General features: G+C 46.7%; 1 protein-coding gene across 2 annotated transcripts in view; it reads right to left on the bottom strand.

Moving 5' to 3' along the window:
- HOMER1 (homer scaffold protein 1) overlaps positions 1-3,269 on the bottom strand; it is a 107,113-nt gene extending 103,844 nt beyond the window's left edge. The window contains exon 1 of one of the 2 annotated variants that reach the window (XM_080370882.1): positions 790-3,269. In XM_080370882.1, coding sequence (XP_080227008.1) covers positions 790-794 — 5 coding nt within the window. In that variant the 5' untranslated portion in view covers positions 795-3,269. The remainder of the gene's footprint in view (positions 1-789) is intronic. The other variant, XM_080370883.1, reaches the window with a different exon arrangement.
- Positions 3,270-16,804: the final 13,535 nt, after the last annotated feature.

The raw sequence follows: 16,804 nt of genomic DNA, 5'->3' as shown, positions 1-16,804 counted from the left end.
CATAAAGTCTCAGAAAACCAGCATCTTGCTAATGCGCTAAAAGTCTGCCCCCACCTTGCAGTTAGCCAGATCATACCAGGTTTCTGTTGCTTCTGAGCATGAAAAGCTCATGCTTCCATTCCACTAACAGACAAGCCCGGCAGCAGGGATTATTTTTTCATCTCGCTGTGCATATTACTAAGGATAGACCTGCAGAAAGTCTTCACAAGGATCTAGGTCTACTAATTTAGATGGGCTTGGATTCACTGTAAAGATGCTATTCCTCCTCATTCCCTTAAAACCTCAAGTGGATGTGCCAGTCCGCTAGTACACCTGCTGTAAAGCACATTTCCTTGCAGCCTTCTTCACTTTATCGGGAAATCCACACATATTACATCCTCTGAAGACCCCGGAGGAGTTAAAACGAGCCTTCGCTGCTCCAGAGTTTCACCTTGTCACACTGCGCTCAAAGCAATCGCTCTCAGGACCGACCCATCCCTTAACGACGCCGGGAAGGGCCTCACGCGGGAATCTGGAAGCCGAGACGGCTCTTCCAGCGATCCGATGTGGCTACGGCGGAGGCAAGCCTCTGCAGATCGTGGCGCGCCACTCACGGAGCGCACCGCTTTTCCTTCCTCGGGCTGATGCACAGCATCGGTGGCAGCAGGATCCCTGCTCCCTACGCACCGCGCCAGTGGCACCACTCGCCTCCGTGTGCACCCAGCAGCGCCCGCCCGAGCCGCCACAGCTCGCGTGGGCAGCCGCCTCCCCCCCGCCCCGGCCGCCCGGCGGCCCCCGCGACATCCTTACCCCATGGCGGCCGGGCGCCGGGCACCGCTGGTGCCGCGCGGGCCGCGTCCCCGGGGCGCTCCTCGCCGCGCCGGCAGCTCCGCAGCCCCGTGGCCGCGGGCCGCTGCGCTGGGCTCGCCGCGCCGCGCAGGCCCGGGGGGCCGCGCCGCCGGCTGGCGGCTGCCGGGACGAGCGGGGCCGCCCGCGCCCTAGGGAGCGCCCCCCGCGGGCCGGGCTCCCATGGCCGCCGGCCGCGCCAGGCGCCCGCAGGCAGCGGCTCCGGCCCCCGGGCGGGCGGTGGCGGCGGCTCCGGGGGCAGTCGGGTCCCCTCCTGCGGGCGGACGAGGAGGCGGTGGCCTTCTCCGCGACGGGCTGGCGGCGGCTGCGGCGCTTCTCGCCGGGACGTGAGCGGCCGCCGAGGGCTCCGTGTGCCTCAGAGGCGCAGCGGGATGGGGCAGGCGGTGCGCGCAGGGCTCCACGCTGCCGCTCCCCCTAGCACCCTCGCCGGCAGTGTGGCGGGCACCGACGCATTCTCCCGAGGAGGCAGAGACAGCCGTGGCACCGGCGCTGGCATCGGGCTCCCGGCGTGAAGCGGCTAGCGGCGGGCTGCGGCCGCGCGTCGCCCGCGGGTAGCGGGGCGCCGCGCTCCCCCGATCCGCCCGCCCGCCCACTCCCGGCTGCGGAGATACGGGGCGCCGCTCCTCCTTCCCGCGGCGGCGGGTCCGCTCCTCGCCGTCACGCCTTCTTCTGCGGCGAACGGGCGGGCATCATCCTGGGGCGCGGCGGGTCGGTCGCTGCCAGCGGGCGGCGGGAGGGGCTGCCGCCGCCGAGCCCGCGCTCCTCTGCGGCGGGGCCGCGGGCTCAAGCCCCGCCGGTGGGATGGAAGGAGGGAAGGAGGGCGGGGGGGCGCGACTGCCGCCTCAGGCGTTTCGCTGCAGCTCCGGCGCCCCCGAGCCGCTGGCCGCTCGCATCCCCCGCCTCCGCCTCACACCTCCGCCACCGCCCGCCCGTCCCCTCGCGGTGGGCAGGCGCAGCCGCCGCGCGCAGCCCGAGCCTCCGTTCCGCTCCTCCCGTGGGAAGGGAAGGGAGGGCAGGAGCCGAGCCGAGCCTCGCCTCGCTACAGTCCTGCCCTATAGTCCCCCGCGCACGCCGCCTAGCCCGCGGCTGCTCGCGGCAGCACCTGCCCGCTCTGCCTCCATCCTCCGCTCGGGGAGCTTTAAATAGCACACGTCACCGCGCTCCCCTACGCACCGACGTCACGCACCGCTCCCGGCGCTGACGTCACCCGGGTGCGGAGGATGATGTCAGAGTGGTCCACGCCGCCGGAAGCTCTTCTATAATAGGGAATGGCGGCGGGGGGAGAACCGGAGGGCGGGCGGGCGAGCTGGCTCCGGGCCCGCCGCGACGACAGCCCCGCGCGCCTCCTCGGGGCGCTGGCGCGGCCGGCCCGCCTCCTCCCGCCCCCGCCCCCTGCCGTGCCGTCTCCGCGGCAACGCCGCGCGCGCCCGCCGCCGCGCCCCGCGCCCCGCGCCCCGAGCGGTGAGCCCCGCAGCTGGGCGGGAGGCCCTGCGCGAGCGCTCCCGGGAGCCGCGCGTGGAGACGGCGTGGGGCCCGCTCCCGACTGCGGCTGCGGCAACTCTCGGCCTCTGCCCTGCGGGCGGGAGCGGCAGGGCGCCCCGCTCCCGCGGCAGTTGTACCCCGTCCCGAAGGCTCCCCCACGCCCCTGCTTTGCGAGCGCTTCACACTCGACTGCGTTACCGACTACCGGGGAAACCAGCAGCCGTTCCAAAACTGCCCCCAAAATGCTGGTTCCAGCACGTCCATGCTAGCAGTATGGCAAAGAAATAGCCAGCCCTGTCAGCTTGCTAGATCCTGCTATTTTTGGCTCAGTCGTTCAATGGTGCCATGCAAACAGCGTGTGTTGCTGCTTCTAATTAACACAGCAGCCCGAGCTTGAGCACCACCTACTACCTTGCTGAGCACCTACCTCTTCTTAGGTTCAGCAAATACTTCCATCAACTCTCCCAAGTTTTCCTGAATTTATAAATGTTAGGTGTAACTGCTGCTAGACGATGCCAACGGCATTGGGATACCTGAGGTGGAACATGCATCCCAGCCCCTTGCTACTTTTAGGACCGCTTTCAGCATTTTCACAGTATTTTCCTCCTCAAACAACGCTGTAGTCACCACAGGCATATTAATGGGTGTAAGAGGGAGAGATCAGTAAGATACTAGATGTTAATCCCCAAATAGAAATGGAAGAAGACCCAAGTTTTACCAGTGGATGTTATGGCATTGTAAAACACGACAAAGCCAACAATGGTAGGTTCACAGCTGTTGCTTTAACAAAAAGTTGCTTGTCCTCTCATAAGAGCTCCACTACCTTGGACTGAGTGTGTTCCAGGAAAAGGCTTGGAATGAAAGGCAGCAAAAGGACTTTACCTAGCAATCTGATCTCCCCAGAGTAAGGACAGCCATTTTCAAAAGCTATTTTAATTCACACGTGCACATGTTTTACAAATCCTTGCTTCGGCATTTTGACCTATAACCAGCTATGGGAAGAGTGAAGATGACAAATTAAATATCAAGGGAAACCTTCTCTGAACACAAGAGTAAAAATCCTAGCATGAATCATTTGGAGCAGTAGCAGTAAGGCAGACTGCCTCACAAGGGAGAAAACAGCTTTCCCAATTCTTACACGCTACCTCATAACGTAAAGTAAAGGCTGAGCTACAAAAACTTTAGGCTGAGTGGCAACAGTTTGAGGTTTGTTGTGGGCAATGCTTGGAATATGCATAGTTAGGATGAGGCCGCATCACTTTTCTGGACTGCCCTTGTCATTTCTTGGTTGGGTTTCACATGCTAACTCTGAAACATATGAAGCTCTATGTATCTTCCACTAAAATTAGTTGTACAGGCTTCTACCAGTGAAACTGTTTGAGGCAGTCCCACTGCAGGTGGGGGAAAGATTAAGAAACTAAGGCTCTAAATCCACATGAGCAACTCTTGTTCTTTCAGCTGAAGCTCACACACTAATGCAGATGCTTTTCACTATGTCCACAGTATTCTGTTTAGGCATCACAGAGATGGCTCCATCTGTCTCTGCCTTTTAACTTGTTCACATATTTGTCTTGCATGAACTATGTTTTCCCACTGTATGGGCACAAACCCAGAAATCATCGAGACTTAAGATAAAAGGAAAAATATAAAAGACAGCACATTTAGTCCTGGGGGAAAGAATTGCATTTTCACTTGAGAATCAGAGGTGTGAACAGATTCAGGGGCAAAGAAACACTGTTATCTTCAGAACAACCCCTTGTGGGATACCAAGAGTGTCTTTACTGACTTGTGAAATGCCCTATGTATTTCATGCTCCTCTGCTAAGTTATACAGTGTGAGTACTGGGACAGTTGAAAACCCAGGTGTGGGAACAGTAGGGACAAAGAAAGCATCACTCCAAGCAAATCTCATGGTTCATCTTTTTGTTTCTTCTTAGTTCTTCATTTAAACAGTATTAATTGATTATTACAGTTAAGTGTAGAAGCTCCACGTAAGTGATCACTTCCTTCCATATTTATTGTTACTGTTCCTCCTGGTCTGACAGCTTTTGCTAAGTCTTAAGCTTTGTCTCAATGACACTCTTACAATTTTGATCAGTTTCCAGGTTGATTTGGTTGAGTTAACATTATTTGTCTTGTGGGAAAAGCCTTTGTTTATGCTTGCTAAACTTACTGAAATCACTTCTCTGTCTTGCTATTCTCCAGATTAGTACACAATACAAAAACACAGTGACGTATGTCAGCTAAGGCTGAACTGCACATGCAGATACAAAGAAAGCAAGCTAGGCAATTAAATCAGACGTGAACAGGAGAAAAAATACACAACCACCTTATCTTGAAGGCTGAAGTAATACAACATGGAGAAATTTGACAGTGATGACAAGAGGCTCAGCTCTAAGTGGGTTGTTTTAGTCCCCCCACCCCCCACCCTTGCTATTTTAGAACACTTCTTTTCCCAGAGCACTCTCATGGAGGCAATCTTGAGCTGCAGAGCGCACTGCCTGCTGGAAACCACCAGCAGGTCAGTGGCTGTTAATTGCAAAGATACCAAGCAGTGCCACCATCAAAGGTGGCTTTAGGCAAGGCAAAGCACAGAGTGGTGCAGGAGAAACACTGTTGTTTGCTGCTCTGGCATGTGTGTTTGTAGCCAGCGCTGAGGCTGCCGAACCCTGCTCTGACACCCTTGCCCTGAATGGCCAACCAGTGGCGGCAGCGCCTGTAAACTTGCCAGCAGTATTGATACCTTTGAAAGGAGTGCTGGGTTGAACCTCCTGGTGGTATACCTGTAGACAGAAAGAAAACAGACAGCTGTGCTGTCTGAATCTCAAGCCTGCTGGGTATGACATGGCCACTGGCCTGCCCAAAGTCCTGGAACAGCAACAGAACAGAGCTGGAAAAGCAAGGAGCACAAGGGTTTGCATTTTGCCTAACCTTCCATGGTACCTCTGTTTTCTCCATGCAAAACCAGATCTGTACCGATTGACTGCCCATTGGTTAGGAGCTACCATTCCCATAGAAAAGAGAAATGTGCTTGTAAGTGACAGGGAGATCCCATTTCACTGGATAAAGCACCAAAAATATTTGAACTGCAACTCCTTGTTCAGCTCTAGTCGGCATACTCAAAATAAAGGGATTCTAGCTGCACCAAAACCAGACAGAAACTCTAAGGATGTTTGGGGGAGCCTTCCAAACTGTTATTTGAGAGTTGAAAAATGAAAATTTACTTGTTTGGTTTATCAAACCAAAATCCAATACAATGTACTAATGCTCTCCAAATATTTTGGGTGAGGTTAACACAAGCAAGGGAGCAAAAAGAGCTATGAAAAGGCAAAAGAATACATGAGTATGAACTCTCTATAAATATTTATTCCTGGCACTCAAAAGGTTGTTGATCTTCAAGGAGCTGGTAGCTTCAAAAGTAACCTTCAAAACAAGGACTGGGTGCAAAACAAACAGCCACTGAAAATCGCAGGTCACTGCCTTCATGTGGAAGGTGAAGGCAGCTTCAAGGGCGAACACAGCCTGCAGCCCTTCAAACACTACTTCCTTCACAGCTCTGGGCTGGGCTACTACTGCTGCTCCCTTACATCAGCTGCTGTTTGGTTTAATACCAGATGAGTGTAAATTCCAAATTCCAAAACCCAAAATCAAAAAAAGTGAGAATGTTTATTCCTTTTGAAGATAAGGGAGACAGCACCTCACACTTCCCTCATTTCTCATCCATTGCTGCTTTTCAGTGTCTTCCTTCCTCCTACTCCTTTATGCCTTTTCCTTGCCCTCCTTTCTCCTGTCTAATCACAAAATCTCCCTCCCCACACACATACTCCTTTCAGTGAGTGGGATCACTTCTCCATCATTTTCCCTTGCAGGATCCGCATTTAATACAGAAATGAAGTAAGAGGAAAGAGGGGAAGAGAGTAAATAGCATCCTCTTCCCTGAGCCCAAGGTTTCTGTCTGCATTTTCATCAGTCCAGAAGAATCTTCACTATCATACCAGGTGGGCCTGGAGGGATTCTGGAGGAATTTACATTTACCACATTTTTCTCCTGCAATACATGAAGAAACTGTTGCCTTATATTCCAGTAAATGCAGTCCTCTCAAACTAAGACTAGATTTGATTTTGAAATAAACTGTATGACAGAATTCCCTGAGATGCCTTATGGTCCAACATTTCTAACTCTGTCCTGTTGCCAGTGAATGCTAGTTTTTCAGCACCCACTTCCAACATTTCATTGTCTTACCACCATAAATAGATCACACATCTCCTGCACAGCTCTATGGCACTACACCCCTACAGGATTTTTTTAAGATACTGAGCCCTGAGTAATGCTTTCGGTGTTATTAGTGGCTGTTAGTTCCTCCAGTGTTTTTTCTGACCATACAGAAAGCACAGTTTTTGCCAGTAGACTGATATGTCAGCTTGTCATTTCTGTCTAATTACTCCGAATTTATCTAGATACATCACTCAGCTTTGCTTCTCCAAATCCTTGCAGATATTTTTGCAGTTTCAGCTGAAGGTGATAAAAATATTGTAAAACAACAGTGCATCTTTCAATTCTGAGTTATGAAATGTAGCAATAATGGCACTGTGGATGTGAAACCCTTCCAACAGCATTCCTTTCTTGGCAAAACTGTACTTGCAAACAGTGAGTCTTCTTTTCTGGTGATTTCTCTATGGATATCTGAGAAACCACATACTGATAAAAAAACATTTTTTCATTCGTATTTACATTATAGACAATATGGTCTGTGTTTGCAGAAAGAGTAAGTCATAGCAATCATACAGCATTTTTCTTTTTGATCACTCCTGCCAAACCAGACCAAGTTGATTTCTAATAGAACAAATTACCCAAACATCACCCGTGATTTATGTATCCATTCTTTCTGTCTTTGAAATAATAGGTTAATATTTCTATTTCTCAGGGTCTGAAAGCCTGTAGTGTATGAAGTACTCATTCACTAGTGACTATGAGATTGCCTTAGAATAATTAGCTTCTGGTTTTAGCAGTTCTTATTTTCTACTTGTTTTTTAAAAGTTCTTGTAAATGTCCTAACAATAGAATCTGTGAGTATTTGAAGAAACCACTTAATTTTCTGCCCGAGTTTTCCTTCTCAGAGATTAGTTGTTCTGAGACTTTTAAAGAGTCACATTTGGAGCAAATTATGCTGTATTTCTGTAAATCTTTCCATGAAGAACATCTGTAATTTCCAACTATTTTCACAGTTTCCATGAACCTGGACCTAAGCTGCTGCCAGGAGTGGCAGTCCTAGCATATACAAAGGTTTTTGTCCACGTGAGAAAACTTTGACCAAGCTTTGAGAAGCTCTAACATCTTCATGCTGTGAAGCAGAAAATTGAAATCTGGCCATAAACGTCATGAGTATCAACAAAAACAAAACAAAACAAAAAAATTTTTGTTACTATTTTTAGTCCTCCTCCATTCCTCTGTCAGGTTAGTCCAATATGCAACAAGCTAAACTTTGAAAAAGAAATTATTTTTCACACACACTTGGGAATTTACCTACAAATCTCTAAAGATTTCTCCAAAGCCATTTTGCAGCTCAGGCTTAAAAGAGAAGATTACTTGGAGACTGGGATGAGCTTAATAAAAAGTTAGTCCAGCTTTTCACATTATGGGAAAACAGTCAGAAGTCCAAGTGGAAACCATGATTAAGGACCAGTGAGAAAAATGGCAGGCAAAGGAGTGGGAACCAGTGGATCAAGGATGAAACAAAGATCAGATAAAGACCCACAGCTAAACCCCAGTGAGCTTGAAAAAGGTAACAGGCAAGGAAACTCATTGAATTAAAAACTAGGAGGGGAGAATCTAATCTGGAGGGTAGAATGGAGTCTTCACATTGGTAGGCAGTCTGAGTTCAGAAGCTGGAACTGGCAAATCAAAGATAGTATAGATCTGAGGAGTCAAAAGAGGAGAGGGTGAAATGGGGTGTCACAGAGGGAACAGAACTGTTCAGATCTGATGGGTGAAACTGGATGGGCAGTGTGCTCAGCAGGGCAGGTGTTTCCTCCAGATGCAGGTAAAGGACCCAGCATGTCATTCCTCTGCTGTCAGAACACAGCAATGAAATCCACAGGCTCCATGTGCATTTCTCCCCTGACCACTCATGTCTGTGTAACGGTGGTAAACTGTACATTGTACTAGTTATTCTAGTGACATCATTCTGCTGGTGGCCCGTGTGGCGCCAAAGGATGCCAGTGGGTGAGATTTGTCTTTAATGGTTCAGATTTTTTTTAGGACATTCAGAGATTGCACTGAAAGGTTGTATCGTTAGGCTCCCAAGGGTTAGAAATTCTACAACTAAGGGTACACAGGCAAACCGTGTAGTTTCCTTGTGTATATAGACACATTATGATAAAGTAAATAGATGACTGCAGATATTTTTTGCACAGGATTCCTACCTCATTCAACGAATAGGATGGATCTCCTTGGAAGATAGCTTGCAGTGAAGGAACACCCCCCCACCCACCCACAACCCCCCCCACCCCCCACCCCGGCAAGAAGCTTTGTGTATTTCTTTACTTGGAATGTATGCATTTCCTAGTGGAACTTTGGGCTCAGAACAAAAGGCTTGTACTATAAAGGCTCTAAGAAGAGCCACAGAAGTAGGGTTTAAGTGGTACAGGAAGAGAAATTAAATGAAAGAGATGATGGGTTTATAGTAGCTGAATTCTGTTTAGGGCACTCTAACTCCTCTTTGCCGCAATACTTGTGTAGTTCTAGCTGAGAGACAACTTTAAAGTTGGCATGAGTGCTCTCCATCTTCTGGGAGACTCGAGATTTTGGGCATACTAGCAGTTAGGATTGCTAGTAGGATTTCTGTTTCAACAGACTGAAGGGTATATTAAGTGAGCATAACACATGCATACAAAGCAGCTGAATTAAAATTACACCAGCAACCTCATTCCTGTCATTTGCTAGCTCTGAATACTTGTCTTTACATTTGAATTCTGTTGGCATAGTTTGGCATAGTTTTTTCTACATCTCAGACATGTTATATTAAGGGGTTGAGGTTTTCTTTCTTCAAAATCAGTGAAATAGAGAAATCAGACTGGGATGTTACCTTTCTCCTCCATCGCTGTTCCTGTTTTCTTCTGTGTTTTATTATTCCCTTTGTCTTTTCAGTGTACTTTTTACACTCTTGATCCTGCTCATCTAATGACCTTAACAAGCTCTGTAATAGCCCTGTGTCAGTGCCCACTGTCTTGCCCCACCAGCAGCCGGGGCACCGCCACCCTCACACTACTTTCAAACAGCCCAAAGAAAAATCCACTTCTCCTCCCCTCCTGATCAGGCCAAATACCTCATCCTGCCCTTTGAGCTACTGTGCTTCAGCCTCTCTTGGTCAGACTCATAGCTCATGTGCTGAGTAGGGCAACTAACACAGCTTTCAGCAGTGTCCCACCCAACCTCCCCTTCCTTTGGCCATGGAGACTTCACAGTGTCCTGGTGTTAGAGCAGAATAGAATAGAGTAAAATAGAATATTTCAGCTGGAAGGGACCTGGAACGATCATCTAATCCAACTGTCCGACCACTTCAGGGCTGACCAAAAGGTAAAGCATGTTATTAAGGGCATTGTCTAAATACCTCTTAAACACTGACAGGCCTGGGGCATCTACCACCACTCTAGAAAGCCCATTGCAATGTCTAACCACACTCTCAGTAAAGAATAGTTTACTTATGCCCAGTCTGAACCTCCCCAGTACAGCTCTGAACCATCCCCACAGGCCTTGTCAGTGGATCCCAGGGAGAAGAGCTCAGCACCTCCCTCCCCACTTACCCCCCTCAGGGAGCTGCAGGAGCCATGAGGTCGCCCCTCAGCCTCCTTTCTCCAAACCAGACAAATCCTGAGCCCTCAGCCGCTCCTCACAGGACATGCCTTCCCACCCTTTCACCAGCTTTGTTGCCCTCCTCTGGGCCCATTCAAGGACCTTCACATCCTTCTTAAACCGCGGGGCCCAGAACTGCACACAGTGCTCAAGGTGAGGCCACACCAGCACTGAATACAGCAGGATGATGACTCTTCTGGCCGGCTGGTTACGCTGTTTGATGCCCCCCCAGGATGCGGCTTGCCCTCCTGGCTGCCAGGGCAGCCAAGCTGTCAGCCAGCAAGCCCAGACCCTGCTCTGCAGGGCTGCTTTCCAGCCACTGCTCTCCCAGTTTATACTTCTGCCTGGCATTATTCCACCTCAAGTACAGAATCTGGCATTGGAACTTGTTGAAGTTCATCCCATTAATCATTGCCCCATGCTCCAGTCTAGCTACATCCCTCTGCAAGGCATCTTGTCCTTCAGGAGTCAACAGCACCTCCCAGTTTGGTATCATGAGCAAAGCTGCTAATGGTGCATCCAGCTCCTGTATCCAGATCATTGGTAAGTGTATTGAACAGGCCCTAAACACTGCTGCTGACCAGTTACCAGCCAGATACAGCCCCAAAGGCAGTGGCATGCCTTTTCCTGGGCCTGTATACAGCCAGATATTTAGCCCTGTTTGTCCACTGTCATCTCAGTCAGAAGTGCTCAAAATCAGCGTAAAACAGCACGACAGCACAGGCTGAACCACCTTTACAAAATATTTACCTTCCAGCATAAAACCTCTTCAGGTGCTGTTTGACAATTTCAGCTGTATAAATGTAGACACTCCATTACACATTAACTGACCAGTATATGTAGTCTGAAAGGTAAAGCAGGCTGAAGTACCCTCAGAGATGCCACAGGGAAGCACCCCTCCCCTCCCCTCCCCTCCCCAGCAGTTAGCCCTCCGGACAGCAGATTCACTTACTTCACAGGAACTATATAAACTATAGGAAGCCCTTCTTGTGTCCTATGTCTTTGCCTTTCAGGGAGCACCATGAAGGGCACAATTCACACTTTGAGAAATTAAAAGAAAAAAAAAAAATCTGAGCTGGAAGGCCAAACCTGATTTTCAGAACCAGCATATTAGCTAAGCACATAATATATATCCTTGTTTCAGAAGGAAATCTAAAACTTTTGATACATGCCCTGTAGTGACACTGTGCAGTGACCTCACAGTTAAACTGCTCCAGTTCTTGCGGCTCTACAGCTGAATAAACTGTTTTCCCAAACGAACTGACTGACTGCCCCCACCACCATGCACTCTCGGTGGCTTCGCTCAGTTGTTCCTCAGGCTGTGTCCCTTGGAACCGGCTGTGTCCCACAAGGGGCAGCCCCAGCCTCTCCTCACAGAGGCTAGCCCTGCAGCCCATCCCTGCCACGCTCTGTATTAAAAACTGTCGTGACAGGCCAAGCCAGAAAAGTTAGCCTTTTAAAAGAGGGGTGAGAGCAAGGCTAAGCAGAGTCACTGCTGTCAGCAGATGACTAGTGCAAACCCGTGGCCTGCCTCAGCGTGGCTGTGGGGTCCTCCTGAGGACCCTGCTTGGTAGAGGGCTCAGAGGGGCCCCACAGCCACCTGTCAGGAGGCAGTGAGATGGTCTCTTCTGCATTTAAAGCCTGTTTCCTGGCTCTCTAGGAAGTAGTTGCCAATGAAAACTGTAGATATAAAGATTTTAATTTACTGGAACACCATGCTGACCTGTTTTAATATTTATATATTCTACAAATATATTTACTATTACCCAAACAGTGCTGCCAAAAGTGCTACCAGCAGTTTGAGAAACAAAAACTCATGATGCTCATTTTAACATCTTTCTCACAGTACATCCTGTTACTTACACTATTTTGATCATAATCTTCCAAACTTTAATGAACATACTGGAAATTTTAGTTGCAAGTGTGCCCTCTTCTGAAACAGGTTGTCCCAGACCTTGTATGAATTGCTGTCATGGACAGAGGACTTTTTTGGAGTAATGCACCATCCTATTTGCTACTCCTTTCAATATACAATACTAGAGATGTTAGCTTGCTGCCAGGTCTATCAACTTGAGATTTCTATTGAGCCAATGGCTAACCAAGAGACGACAAAACTTCATATAAATCTGCCTCTTTAGCAGACAGATGCAGGAATTCTGAATTGGGCCAGAGAATTTTCAGGTTTGTAGCCTAACGCAAACTTTGCAGAGGCGGCAGGAAACTGGAGAAGGAGCAAGAGTTATGGCCTGTGAAGTACAAGATCAAATACTGGAGGGGAATGTACATTTGTAAAGCATTAATGCTATATTTTCATGCTTTGTGTAGGAGTGTACCATCATCCTGGTTAAACTTCCATGAAATACCATTTTCAATTTAGCTCCTGTAAATGGCCCATGTTTTCTAAGACTTTGCGCTTCTTGTGATGATACTCTGTAACGTGATGGCCACGGTGTGCAATTCTAACCCAGAAAAAGCACTTTGTAATACCTTGGCCTCTAAGTTAGCCATAATATTCTCTTCTAGATAACGCATCATACAGGCACCTTAATGTTAGAGTGCAAGATACAGTCATTCACAGCTAATGCCTGATTTCTGATGTTTGCTGAGTAGCCAGTGCAATTAATGTGTATTATAAATAGCATTCAAAATAATTAGATTTCACATAATAATAAAAGGACATCTATACAGAGTTGTATAAAGAGGAAGTAATTAAAACCATAGCATACTACCTACCTAAAGGTATATATTTAAGGTTTCCACGGCAACCTTAACTGCATTTCCTCCCTTGTATGATTTCAAAGGCTCAGCCTCAGTGGTACTTTAATATAGTATTTCACACTGAATACTTTCACCAATTGAAGTATTATTTTGAAACCTGACATTTCTAGGGTTCTTAATACTAACCCAGTTCACACAGCAACATTATAAATTATTCAAAAGAAATTGTCCTAATACATAGCTCACAACAAAGGTGGAACCTGCCCCAAAGTGGTGTCATGTATTATGGATATGTAGCCTTTTCATAGATAAGGTACTGCTGGCAGCTTCCTTTTGGAACCCTGTTTCATCTCCTCTGTGACACTGGCTGAAAAACTGTCTGGCCTGGAAAATGCCGTATTAAAACTGAAAGTAAGAAGGAAGACTTCTGCAAATATAAAATGGGAAAAATTAGTTTATTTGAATTACAACTCATTAAAGAACATACACCAAGTGCACCTGGAAAAATCCTGGTTGTGAGCAAAAGCAACACTGGATTACTGCTGCATTAGCTCCAGTTGTTCCAATTTTGAACCTCTAACTTTTGCTTAGACCTGTAACTAACTTCAGCAATTGTGTATAGTTACACAGATATGCGTCCACTTCTTGGCTGCTTGCATTTTAAAATGAAAGTCACTTTTACAGCTTACTAGTAACATAAACGCTAGCAACCTGAGAGAGGGACCTGGGTTTTTAGAGCCAAAGTAGATAGGTCCGACTCTTTATAGGCTGCTTTACTTAAATGCTAAGTAAAAACTACGTTATTTAGTTATTCCTATTGCAAGGCCTCATAGAAAAGCCCTGAAGAAAACACATTTACACATATTGTCAAGTTTAAGGTAATCTTTAAAGTTGTTAACAAAAATGTTCCAATACCTTGAGTAAAAACTCTTCAACACTAATACATTTTGTTTCAGAATTTTTACGGTACATGAAAATTTCCTCATTCTGCCAAATGCATTTGAAATTTGGCAAACTTTACTATAGCTTCTGTGTAAGGAGACTTGTATTTTCAAGAGTAACCTAATAAGGCGCGGTACAAACAACTCATCTGGAAAAAATACAGGGATCATTCATATGTAGACATGCTTTGAGATCATGATAAAAAAACCCTGTAAATATGTATTTGCTATAAATCAGCACAATAGATTTGTAAAATCCATATTTTACAATTTTAAGTTGGAATTCATAGATACAACATACATTTTTTCACAGTTAATTAACATTTTCATATCAATGCCTATGATAGACTACTACATTTCATAATGTACTGTATATACATATAGTGTAATATATAAAGCATATAAATATATATATAAAATATATGCAATTAGCATATTGTACTTAATAAGTACATCAACTGATCTTTCACTTTAAAAGCACTACAGAAAGCCTGCAAAGGCGTACATGGACATCACTGAACCTGGCTGAATGCTGAACGTCAGAACTAGAACGCTGCAAAGTGGGGAAAAAAAATACTGCATTTGTTTAATTAAGAAAATTAACAATTTTTCCTTCAGTATTTACTTGCTAAACTTTTGAATCTTGCTTTTAATGTGGTGGATATTTACATGGATACTTGCTAAACTTAAGCAATTGATTTGTGCGTTTTTAAAATTGTTTCTTAATGTACATCTAATTATTAATATCTTGTATTGTTTTCCTGAGGAAAGCTACTTTTTGCCTGGTACATAAAATTTATTTTAGACCTAAGTCTCTGGTTTGGCTTCAATCCCAGTATATTCTGATTTCTAAACAAACTGCAAAACCTATCATATGCGTATCATGATTAAAAAGCTGCAGTCTTCACTGTGGATCCTGCACCATATTAAATCACTGCTATAGTTCCATTTATTGCATTGGAGTTACATTTCTTATTTTAATATACTTGCCAGGTTTGGTCTCAGTATAAAATAAGAAAATGGCCTACTTAAAATGAAACACTGTACTGATACAACTTTCATCATTCCAGATCTGGTCCTGGAGACTAACGAATGATCATATATTACAGCTGGGTTTGAAACTGAAAAATGTTTCAAGTAAGCTAAGTAATTTCTCAGTAGGGAAAGGATAAGTACATGAGTACATGTTTTTAAATGCTCTTAATCAGGTGACACTTTTAAAAGCAGTAGTATCAAATGCTAGTAGTATCAAAGGCTGCTTGCTACGGTAAAGCACATTCTAAACATATACGTGTTTCAGTTCCTGTAGGCTTTCTTTCTCTGGTGCCAAGAGACAGAGAAAAAAGCCTATAGGCTTTTTAAGTTTAGGCAAAAGTTCCACAGAGGAATAGGGTTTTTCTCCTGCATTTTTTCTCCTTGAACTGTTGAACCTGGAGCTGCTCTGACCAAACCTTCCAGCACTATTCACCTTCATACAGAAACAACACCTGGAGCATTTCATCTCTAGAAGTTTCAGAAAATTGCAAATAGCACCAAATAGGAACCTTAATGTCAAGTAATTGTTTCCATTCTATGAGAGAGGCTGCAGCTGTTTTACCAGAGACCTCTTTGGTAATGACTTCTGGAAACCACTCTCTTTTCTATGAGAACTAAGTATCGTTTGCAGAGGCTGAATTCCGCCTCTGCTTCTATTACAGACCACAGAGACTCCTAGGAACTGTCCTCACCTTTAATGTCCCCAGGCCCTTAGCTGCTGTGATGGAGAGACGGGACGCTGCTTGATGCAAGCAAACGTCGATTTATTGTACAGAATCACCAGTTTATATATGTTTTCAGAAGCTGCGCGCTAGGCATTACTTACCAGGCAATCCCTGACTGGCGTTTAGCTACAAGCAAGGACACTTTAAGTAAGTGTTTACAGTCATCAATTAACAGCAAGGTGTTACCTCTCCTTGGCACCATCCATCCCCCACTCTCCTATCCTCTCTCGGCATGATTCACCCTGTTAATTGTTACCTATTCACACTCTGCATCCTCCCAGGGTTCCTGACCTATGAGCTCGAGCACATTCCCCTCAGCTAACTGATTGCCACCCATGGTCCTGATTTCCAGGCCCACTCCTCCACTTAACCACAAGTAAATCAAAACATGGCCCTTGTGATAAATTGTGAACTATTTGTTCATCAAACTTTGGCAGAATAATGGAAATTTATGTGAAGTATGTAAGGTCAGCCACAAACATCCAGCTATGTAAACACGATATGCAGGAATGCTAAAGAGACTTTAGAAAGAGAGGGAGTTGGGGCCTGAAACTTGAGAAAGAGAGGGGTGGGGGACTCATGAAGACGAGGAGTCCGTGATGTGAGGAAGACAAGGAGCCTTCATCCCCACGACCACCAGGAGGAAGGCAGCGAACGACCCCTTAGCAACAAGCCGCGCAGAGGCAGAATGCACCACTAAAGAAGACACATATACTGGAAGACGAAGGGTATAAAACCAGTGACTTTCGGGAAGTGAGTGCACGCCGTTGGTGGAGCAGGAGACTCCCCGGCCGCCCAGCGCTGTTTTGCTTACTTGTTGCTTGCTTTAATAAATTATTTTTTTTAATTTGGCCAGTCTCTGTCATTTAATTGGACAGGTAAACTATAACAGCCCTGACGGAAGCTTTTGAGGGCAGTTCTGCAACCAGACTGGCCCTAGGCAGGGCCTGGCCCTGGGCACTGCTTGTCCCCTAACCCTAGCGCTGCCCATAGCTCACTTCCCGCAGCCCAGACCTCCCTGGGGCAGCCCCTTGCCAGTCCCTGCGCCCACCGGCTTCATCCTTCTCTGAACTCAGACCCTAGCCTTACCCCAAGCCACCGGCTGAGCCTTACCCTAGGACCACAAATAATAAAAACAATAATAAAAAAAAAATTGCCAAAATAAAAAACTGTCAGGGGAAGTTACTTTCTGTCCAAAGATTACCTT

Source organism: Falco punctatus (assembly GCF_963210335.1).
Source record: "Falco punctatus genome assembly, chromosome: Z".
Classification (NCBI taxonomy): Eukaryota; Metazoa; Chordata; class Aves; order Falconiformes; family Falconidae; genus Falco; species Falco punctatus.
This window is presented reverse-complemented; position numbering and strand designations above follow the sequence as displayed.